Here is a 10,000-nt window from a genome sequence, read left to right as displayed (position 1 = left end):
AGCTGTGCAGAGACAGACAGTCAGTCAGACAGACAGTCAGTCAGACAGACAGACCAACAGACAGGCCGAGGGACATGGCAGGAGGAAGCCTGCCTGCGGGAGAGCAGCGGATGCTAACTTTCACACCAACCACACACACACACCCACACCAACCCACCCAGCCAGCCACATCCCGCTGCCCTGGGCACTGACCTGTGCAACTGGATCTTCAGGGTGACCACATGGTAGACGTCCTGGAGCATGTCCGCCACTGTGGCGTCGGGCGCGTCCGTCACGTAGGACAGGGGCACGGGGTTCCACTTGCCCACCTGGATCAGCCCTGTTGGGAGCAATACAGAGCAGGGTCAGACCTCATCTACAGTACAGCAGACAGAAGCAGCATTAGTGTGTGTGTGTGTGTGTGTGTGTGTGTGTGTGTGTGTGTGTGTGTGTGTGTGCGCACATCTGTGTATACTGTATGTATGCCTCAGTATGAGCACAGAGGATGAGAGGATCTAGAACACAGATGCAGCATTAGTGTGAATGTGTGTGTGTGTGTGTGTCAGTGAATATTTGTACAAGTGCATGTGTGTGCTCCTGCATATGTGTGCGTGTGTGTGTGTGTGTGCATACTCTCAGTGCACTTCACATCTCAGTGGGAGGAAACAAGACTCACGCAGGCCACGCTTTACATAACACACACACACTCAGGACTCAAGAGAGAGAGAGAGAGAAAGGAGAGAGAGAGAGAGAGAGAGGGAGAGAGAGAGAGAGAGATGGGGAAAAGCTGATCTGTCACTGAACTAATGCACAGTGCCCCATAAAGTATCATTGATCGTCTAAATTAAAATGCACGAGTGATGAGCAAATAAATATCCAACCCATGTACACAGGTTATATTAAAACAGGAGAGAATATCAACAAAAACAAAACATAGAAAGAGAAAGCAGGGGAAGAGAAAGAGAAAGAGTAAAAGAGAGAGAGAGAGAGAAAGACAAATAGAAAGAGAAAGCATTCATAAATATGTAAGGGAAATATTGCAGTGAAGTGATGGACAGCCCACAATAAATTACAGGCTGAGGGGGGCTCTTAAAATAGCTCAAGTCTCCATAAAGAGAGCAATTAGTAACCCTAGGCCCACCTCCACACTCATTCCCGCAGAGGGGAGTGTGTGATTACAGGGACGAGTGCAGGGGGAGACCTGTGGTCAGGGGAGGGCACCTGCACACCACCGCCGCTAGCTCAGTCGCTCGCTCTCTCTCGCTCCCTCTCTCTCTCCCTTCTTCTTTCTCTCTTCCTCTCTCTCTCCCTCCATCTCTCTGTCCTTCTCTAAGTCTCCTTTTCTCTGTCTCCCTCTGGCCCTCTCTCTCTCTCTCTCTCTCTCTCTCTCTCTCTCTCTCTCTATTTCTCACCCTCTTGTTCACACCCTCTCTCTCTCTGAGCTCACTGCCGACCTGTAGTTTAAATGCAGGCCAAAGCACTGTATTTAAAAGCGCATGCCCCTGGGTTCGAGAAATGGCACAGAGGAAAGGCAGTGGCTAGCTGGCAGGCTGGTTGGCGGGCTGGTGGGCGGGCGGGTGGGTGGATGGATGGACGACTGGCCAGAGGAAGGGCGAGCATGCAGCTGTGGAGGCACTTCGGAAATAAAGCTTAATATGTAAAGCATAAGAAAAAAAAAAGAGAGAGCAAGAAGGGGGAGAGAGAAAGAGAGACAGAGGAGAGAGAGAAAGAGAGAGAGAGAGAGAGAGAGAGAGAGAGAGAGAGAGAAAGATGGTGTTGTGCAGTGCAGCAGTGCGGGTGGAATGGTGGGGGTGTCAATGTGAAGAGGAAGGAGATTAGGGGTAGGTGGAGGCGGAGTGGGGTGGGGTCGGGTCGGGGTGGGTGGTTGACCTTTGGCCTGGGCAGCCGAGCTGTGTGAGTAGCCCAGTGATAGCAGGGCCATCTCGATGAGCTGGTTGAAGAGCATGTCCTTCCTGACCAGCACAAACTCGGCGTGCTCCTCCTTGCTGTCGAACTCGATGGGGCTCTCGTAGTGCTCCACCACGCAGAACACCGGCAGCATGTTGCCTGGAAAAAAAAAAAAAAAAGAAACGTGCACGCCCCCACACACACACGCATGCACGCATGAGCATGCACCCACACGCACACGCACATGCGAGCAGATACATATTCACACACACACACACAAAACCACACAATTAACAGAGCAGATGCATGTGTCACATTTACACCTCACTGGAGTCACATCAACTCTTATTTACACGCACACACACACACACACACACACACACACATATAACGGACAGATATTGAAAAAAAAAATCCTGCAAATTTCCACTGCAACCGAACATGTGACTGATGCTTAAAAATGTATTTTAACACTCTTGGCCTTCCGATCACATGTAACTAAAGTGATTATGATCGCTTTATTTTGATCACATGCCTGGTGTTTACGCGGCATTCTGCAAGGCAGAGGTGATCCTTTGTTGTCAGAGCGTTGGAAGGGAGCAGCCTCTCTGAGCTCTCGGCTGGGGTTTAAACTGCTTTATTTATTGTTAAGGTGCACAGATCACATTAGAGCACTTCTTCTGGCAGTTCCCAGGAACCTTCCCATGATGCTTGGCGGCAACTCCCAGCACACTGTATAGCCCTGAGGTTTGTGAGTCTGTGTAAACAGTGCGAAGCTATTAGGGGGAAGAAGGGGGGAAAAAATGAAGAATCCTTGTCCAAAGCCGTCATGTGTTAGGGTTTACTGTGCAAATATCACATAATATCAGACAGCTGAAACACTCTATTCCTGAAATTTGTGGAACTTATAAGTCCTCTGCCATCTTGAGGATTTTTTTTTCCACACACACAGCCCCTGCACAGCGTGGCACAATATTAATGTCCTCCATTTAAAAGTAGGCACAATAAATCATATCTGTAACGCACATAGCGCTTTTGGCTTCCTGAAGATGCAAACATTTCTGGCAAACAATCAATAAACAGGGTCAATCACAAGCATACGCCAAAGAATGTGCTGAAGTGGAGCTTTTCCATTTTTAATAGATAAAGATCTAACAATAAAGACTGCTGTGTAGGTTCATTTGGGGATCAATACATGCTTTGTTTTCCCGCGTGCTGAGAAAAGCCCATGGTAAATATTATTCAGCTCCAAACAATGCACCCCGCAGCCTGCAAAGTTCAGCAGGCACTCGTCAAAGTTCACGATTTCCCATAAAGAATAATAGAGAGTGTCCAGAGAGGTACAGAATGGGGGTCTGGAGGACGGTGATTCGTGTAGTTACAATGTAACAAGCGCAGCTGGTGCTCCACGAATTAAAGGCGCAAATCACAACAACCCGGGGGGAAGGCCCTTTAGCATCGCACAGCTCCTAGCTTGACTGCCGGCCAAGCGGAGAGAGGGAAGATTCTTTTTTTTTCTGCCACCAATTACATCCTTTTTTGTTTTAGGGGAAAAAAAGAGCAAAACACTGATGTAATGTCGGTGTAGGAAAGCAATAATCCTAGCTATCTCTAGCGCCAACTTGCTGAAATGCCAAAGCCCCTGCTTTAAAATTACATTTCTCTATATAGGGTTGATTTGGCTATACTCACAGAACCATAAATGTAACCAATAAAAACAGACACACACACACACACGTATGCACTGAGCAGGCATGAGTAATTATGTGTCAGTCACCCAAACCGCCTGTGACAAAACCTTCACATAAATTAGTCTAATTGAGTTAACCTAACAATCAATACATCAAAGACACACACACACACAAAGTATTTCACATACATGGAAAGATACATCTATCTAAATGCACACACACAAGAATAAACCACTGACTACTACATGAACATACACACACACACAGTCACACACACACACTGTTCCTCCCTGAAAAAATGCACACTTCTTTATCTGGACCTCCACATTTCTTCCCAACCCCCTCTTGAGCCAGCTGCTCGGTTAGTTGCGTCACTCACCCTTCTTGTGGCAGGCCTTCAGGAGGTGCGAGGAGGGCTTGAAGGGCACGCCGCCCAGCTTGGCCCCGGAGCTGCCCAGGCGCGAGCGGCCCAGCGGGCTGCCGTTCTGCTCCAGCCGGGCCAGCTTGGCTGGGGGCCCCTTGGCCTCGCCCAGGCCGGCCGCCACCAGCTCACAGTTCTCCTTCCCCAGGCACGTCTCGCCGAGATGCTCCATAGCTCTCAGCGCCACTGCTTGCTATCACCTGGGGTGGGGGGTGGGGGTGAGGGGAGAGAACACATACAAACACACAGGTCAGTCAGGAAGCCCAAATGACACAAACATCCCCCAAAATACATAAACACACATATGTCGAGACAGGGAGCCGTGACATTTGAGGGTGTTTTTTATGTGTGTGGTGGAAGAAGATCCATGATCCGTGTGCTCGCCTGCATTTATGTATGTGTTGGTCATCAAAACACTTGCTATAACATACAGATCATCACATTTCCATCGCATAGATACCACAGCTCACTATCAGACATAAGTGAATGACATAAAAAAAACATGGCAGGAAAAGGGCTTAGTACTATTTAAGAGATAAACCTAATTTATTTTGACACCTATTTTCTCGTGACAGAAAAAAGAAAGGGACAAGCCAGCTTCCACTGCTTTGTATGCCACAGTGCAAACCTGTCCAATCTGCTGAGCCGTTACATGACACTTGAGGGTGTTCCGTGTAGTTCTGGCGCTCCCGTTTTTTAGCGGCCATGTATTATGGATGGCTGTCCCGTGCTGCACTTTCCCCATGTGGCGGGGCGGGGGCCAACAAGCCCGTTTTTGTGCAATCGCATTCATTCACCGCGGATTCCACCCCAGTGATCAGTGCATCTCTACAACAGGCCTCTGTGTGTGTGTGTGTGGAGAGGATTAAGCCGACCGCTGTGAGCGTTCACACGTTATGCATCACCTGAAACTCATTTTTTTTTTCTCCCTGTCTTTTTTTGTAAGCTTTTCAAAGCAGTGAGGCCTCAGACAACATATGAATGCTTTGTTTAAGCAGGCCGAGATGACACAGCCGTGTACTGTTTCCAACTATGTACAGTTTGCACCAAAATAACACCTACAGATTTTACTAAAAAAACAGGGGGTGGTAATAACAAAACAATAGCATAGGTAGGTAGGCACATACATGACAGTCATCGCAGAGCATTTCGAGGAAAAGACCATCATGCTTGGTAAGGTGTGAAGAGTGATAAATAGTCAGGAGACACTATAGAAACAAAGCTTCTTTTTTTTTTCTTCAAAAGGCAAGTCAAATGCTTTCAGGACCGGCTGACCAAGGGCCTAGTCTGGGAAACTACAGGCCATGAAACAGTGTGCTGTATACTTCAGTAGTTCAGACTTAGAATTTCACTGTCCAACCCTTCATGCAGTATACAGTTAAATTCTACACTATGATAAACTGTCCATGGAGTAGCCTCTTATTATGGACAGCAAGCAACAAATATGACCATTCAAGCAATTAACAAATATAATGCACAACATTTAAATTAATAACACTGTTGTTACAAGAGAACAGCTAACCCTCAGGTATTAGTTTTAGGTAATAATAATCTATTTTGTTTATCTTCGGAATGGCCTAACTTGTCATTTTGTTTTAAAAACAATGTCAAACAACCGACATAGAAGCCTACATGAAGTCAAAGCAAATCGACCACAGTGAAGTAAGTAGCCTAACCACTCAATCCGCACCCTGCAGCAGTGTGATCCAGGTCAGGTTTTTTCAGTGACCTTTAAAGAAGAAGACATGCAAGCGTGCAAATTTGAACACATGTAAATTTGAAAAAGTTAGTCAAAAATCAATTAAACCAACCTGCGACTCACCACTTCAGAACTCGAAAGCATATAAAGTCGTCGGGGTGAAAAGCGTCTTCAAGTTTTGTTGGGAAAAGAAACTTCAATGTTTGCTGCTTTCTAACGTTAGGTCTGACTTGCAGAAAATATCTACAATCCTTTTGCAAAAAGAGTTGTTCTTGACGACATGCTACTCTCGTAGCATCAAAATCAATTGTCAATCAATACAACATACAGATGAACAGAAAACCGATAACACAGTCTATTATTAATTCAAGAAAAAAATATCTGAAAAACCAGTTGTTGGTAGCCTAGGCTACCGAGTTGTCCGCGTTCTCCGACGTCATGAAAGGAAAATTAAACCCTTTTAAAAGAAAGTTAACGCTGTCCACAGCATAGTACGGTATCGGCTGCAAGTGTAGCGAGTTTAGTTCTGTCGCTAACCCACCAGGACTACGAAGCGTCCTTACGTACAGAACACGTCGAAAATAAAAGTAACCATAGCTGCATACAGTCACAAGCGACAAGTCCTCTGATATGCAGTGGGTATGTAAGCATCTATAACATAAAAAATAACGTGGAATGAATTTAGCCTCGCGACTGTCCGGGAGAGCATGAAGCGACAATAATCTGGTTTCTCGTGGTAAGACGACGTAGCTATGATCTGCGGACCCAAACAGGTTAAAAGTACGATTTACTTTACGACATCTAAGGCGATTAAGGCATGCATAGATGCTTTATAGTTCCCTGGGTAAGACTGTTTTCTGTTCGTTTAATTTGTGCCCGGACGGAGCTCCCCTTTCTTTCTCCCTTTTCCTGTGTCCCCATTAAATTATTAGTTGTATTGACTCATCACTCCCCTCGCTGGTGCTGGCGCTGTCTCGGCTTTCCTTTTCCTCCTCATTTCAAAAGAAAATACGCCCGTAACAAGCAGATTTAAGCCGGAATTCGAGGCGAACGAGATGGTCTCCCGTGACAGACGATGTCCTGGTGGAGGAACGACTCGAAAATAAAGTAAAAAGTGCGGAGAAAACAGAGAGGATGGTGCGATTTCCGGCTGTGCGCGCAGGAATTTTTAATCAGCTTGATTAGAGTGAGGCGGTTCTGCATTTATTACTGAATAACACACACACGCACATATACACATGCTCACACGAACGCCTTGCGAATAAACAACATAACCTACGAAGCAAGCACTAGAATCTAACGACTAAAAAGGCCTTGAGCCGGACCTTCGACTATTCCACAGCCGTCAATGCGAAAATACAGCATTGTGCATCCACTGCCAAATTCAGCTGTATTGTTCTACGCCAGTGGAAGGCTTGAGCCTCCGCTCGAATCGCTGCTCGGGCTATACTTTTGTTGAAGCTTACAGAGCATCGGACACCCTACCCCCTGCAATATCTGCATTGTTTGTGTAATACTATTTAAGGCAACTATTTATCTGATTAAAATAATAATTGAGAAGATGTCAATATTATGCATTTCTCGTAATCGGACAGTTAAGGTAACGCAACCCCCATGATACGAAATCATACGGAAAATCACATGAGTGCACTGTGCATATTTTGACTACCCGTTTTACATTTCTAATTGCAAAAGAACCCGCCATCTGTTCAAGAAGCTCGGGGTAAAGGCTCCGAGCGAGTGGGTATGTGTCTCGGTGAACGTGGGGAATTATGGGCTGCTGCACACTATACACTACCAATCGGGGGAAAGGCTATGGGCACGCAAGCGTTCACAGGTGACACGGTGTGGCATGCTCAGAGCCAAACATTCACTACACAGATCAGATTTCAGGACCTACGAAGGCTGGCCACAACAAATATGACACGTCCGTAACCTCGCGCTGTCTAAGTGGGAGGGCTAATACCTTAGGACAGTTACAGTGGCGTCCTCACCGGCAGGGAGTCAATTGCATGCATGTGTGTGTGTGTGTGTGTGTGTGTGTGTGCGTGCGTGCGAATAACTTTCTGAAAGTTCCACACGTCCAAGTTACCATAGGTCAAACGCTTGAAATAATAAAGGTGTAATAAGGATTTGCATAAATATTCGTTATTGGCATATGTATAAGTATTGAAATGTAATGCAAACTATTTGATTCTTTACTTAACATGACAGATGGATAAATCTAAGGGAATTGGTTGGATTTTTACCAACACTGAGCAAAAACACAGATTAAATGAGATAGGGTGAGATCAGGACATTTCAAATGAGATATGCTGACAGGTGGAAAACAAAGATGTGCAAGCTACCCTCTTGACACATCAAAACAGGAAACCAGCAAACAGAGCATGCATGGGCATTTGACAAACCATAGGCTACACAGTAAATACAAAAAAAGTGGTGTTTAGTGGTATTCATGAGGCATTTGACAAAGTCTAGCCTGGAACAGCACTATTTACCTGTATGCCACTTGACTTCCCACTAAACCACCAATTGCGCAAACATAACCAACACTTATGTGTCCAAAGACCAATATCACCACTGTTTGATGCACTATAAACAATCCACTAAAGGCTACATATAGGTTAATGCAATGTAAGAACATATAGGTTAACTATGCAATTTAAGAACATATAGGTTAACTATGTAATGTACGAACATACAGGTTAACTATGTAATGTAAGAATATATATTACAGACATGCATGTTCTGTGTGCCCTTCACTCTGTGATGCATTAAGTTTGAGGCCTTCAGTAAATAATGTGTTGTCATTTATCAGTGCTATCTCTCATCCACCATGCCTTGGGTGGGGGAAAAAATTAAAAAGCAATAGTATGCTCAAGTTGCTCTGCTGTGCCAGACTAGCCACTGTGATAAAGGCGACACAGGGCTTGTCCTCTTTGTCACCCCCTGGTCAATGGTGAAATTCAACAATTTTACTGCCCAAAATGCAGCAATTGTAAAATAGAATGAAATAGAACGAAAACAAAATATAAAACTACAAAAATGGCAGTCCATGTGCATGTCCAAAATAATCAAGGCCTTTTCATTTGTTAATAATCCACATTTAAAAAAACTAGAAAAAAAACATAATCTGCATCTTTGGTATTAATATTATGATGGCTTACTCAGGGCAACAGAGCCAACATTTATTTCTTAAAAGGCTGTCTGGGATGTTAGGTCCCCCTACATACACACACACACACACACACACACACACAAACACAAACACACACACACACACACACACACCTCCCTTAACTGCTCCCCCTCCCATATGTTGGCAATGCCAAAAAACAAGCAATACCCTTTTGTCTCATCTTCGATGTCATCATATTCAAAGACTAGAAAATGACTCTTGCAACCTGAGAAGACCCAGCAAGCCCGATGTGGAGGCACTAATCTTCTCGAGTGATTGTCCAAGACACATCGCACACACAATCGCCTTGCCTTTTCCATGTCACGTTCAAAAAGGCTAAAACAATGCTGCCGTAACCAGAGAAAGGGAGACTGAGTGAGAGAGAGAGAGAGAGAGAGAGAGAGAGAGAGAATGCAGCAGCAGCAGCAGACAACATGGTGGAGTCTACAGTCGCAGGCGGTAATCTCTCGCGGTGACTGTCCAAGACCGTCACACAATTTTGATTGCACTGCCAGTAGGTCTTGGCACTGCCCACAGGTGCTGGCACTTGCCAAGAACTTTGGCATCGGCGTCCCGATAAAAGCCGCCCCGGCATCCAGAAGGGCACAGGCCTGAAAGAGTGCTGGTGATTTCATCAGTAATGATTATCATTTAGTACAGACGCGTTTGTGTCGATGCATGGCCCTCCATTTTTAACACGTTATCAAAGCAGCACGTGCATGTTTTAGGCAACCAGATTACCACATGACTAGGAGGTGTGTTTGTATATTTGGTCGGGTCGAAGTATGCAGTCATTTCAGTGTCGTCTGTGTTTTAGCATGCTGCGTTAGTAATTTATTCTGAATTTAACATTATACGCTGCAGAGTGTTGAAAGAAATCACAAGTGGATAGGCATGATACAGCCATGGTCAATAATTACGGTAGGCCTATGCAAATTGTTTTTAAAAAATCAACATGACTGTATATTATGCATCAACAATGAATCTGTGTTTCTTTAGGATGATTTAATGCTCTTTTGGCCAGCATCTTTCATTGATTTGCCAGCTACTTATATAAGTCAAAGCCTCATTATCAGATAAACTAACAGAGGTCAGTCAGGTTATAGTCTCTCTAAACATGTTGC

The 10,000-nt window shown here is 45.1% G+C and overlaps 2 protein-coding genes across 17 annotated transcripts in view; one reads left to right on the top strand and one right to left on the bottom strand.

The window, feature by feature from the left end:
- LOC125305565 (DNA-binding protein SATB1) overlaps positions 1–10,000 on the bottom strand; it is a 53,442-nt gene that overhangs the window by 36,972 nt on the left and 6,470 nt on the right. For 12 of the 16 annotated variants that reach the window (XM_048260378.1, XM_048260381.1, XM_048260368.1 and 9 more), the window contains exons 2-4: positions 3,958–4,199; positions 1,870–2,046; positions 193–319 (exon numbers count right to left, since the gene is read on the bottom strand). In XM_048260378.1, the coding sequence (XP_048116335.1) occupies positions 193–319; positions 1,870–2,046; positions 3,958–4,171 (518 nt within the window). In that variant the 5' untranslated portion in view covers positions 4,172–4,199. Of the gene's footprint in view, positions 1–192; positions 320–1,869; positions 2,047–3,957; positions 4,200–5,631; positions 5,729–5,810; positions 7,072–9,044; positions 9,213–10,000 lie in introns of those variants that run through there. The other 4 variants (XM_048260371.1, XM_048260372.1, XM_048260370.1 and 1 more) reach the window with 4 other exon arrangements.
- The window catches only part of si:dkey-82o10.4 (uncharacterized protein LOC797793 homolog), a 30,675-nt gene continuing 30,368 nt past the window's right edge, over positions 9,694–10,000 (top strand). The window contains exon 1 of the mRNA XM_048260385.1: positions 9,694–9,797. Coding sequence (XP_048116342.1) covers positions 9,782–9,797 — 16 coding nt within the window. The 5' untranslated portion in view covers positions 9,694–9,781. The remainder of the gene's footprint in view (positions 9,798–10,000) is intronic.

The sequence above is a fragment of the Alosa alosa genome, chromosome 13 (genome assembly GCF_017589495.1).
Source record: "Alosa alosa isolate M-15738 ecotype Scorff River chromosome 13, AALO_Geno_1.1, whole genome shotgun sequence".
In the NCBI taxonomy this organism is placed as follows: domain Eukaryota; kingdom Metazoa; phylum Chordata; class Actinopteri; order Clupeiformes; family Clupeidae; genus Alosa; species Alosa alosa.
The sequence above is the reverse complement of the archived record's forward strand: the minus strand, read 5'-3'. Positions and strand labels throughout refer to the sequence as shown.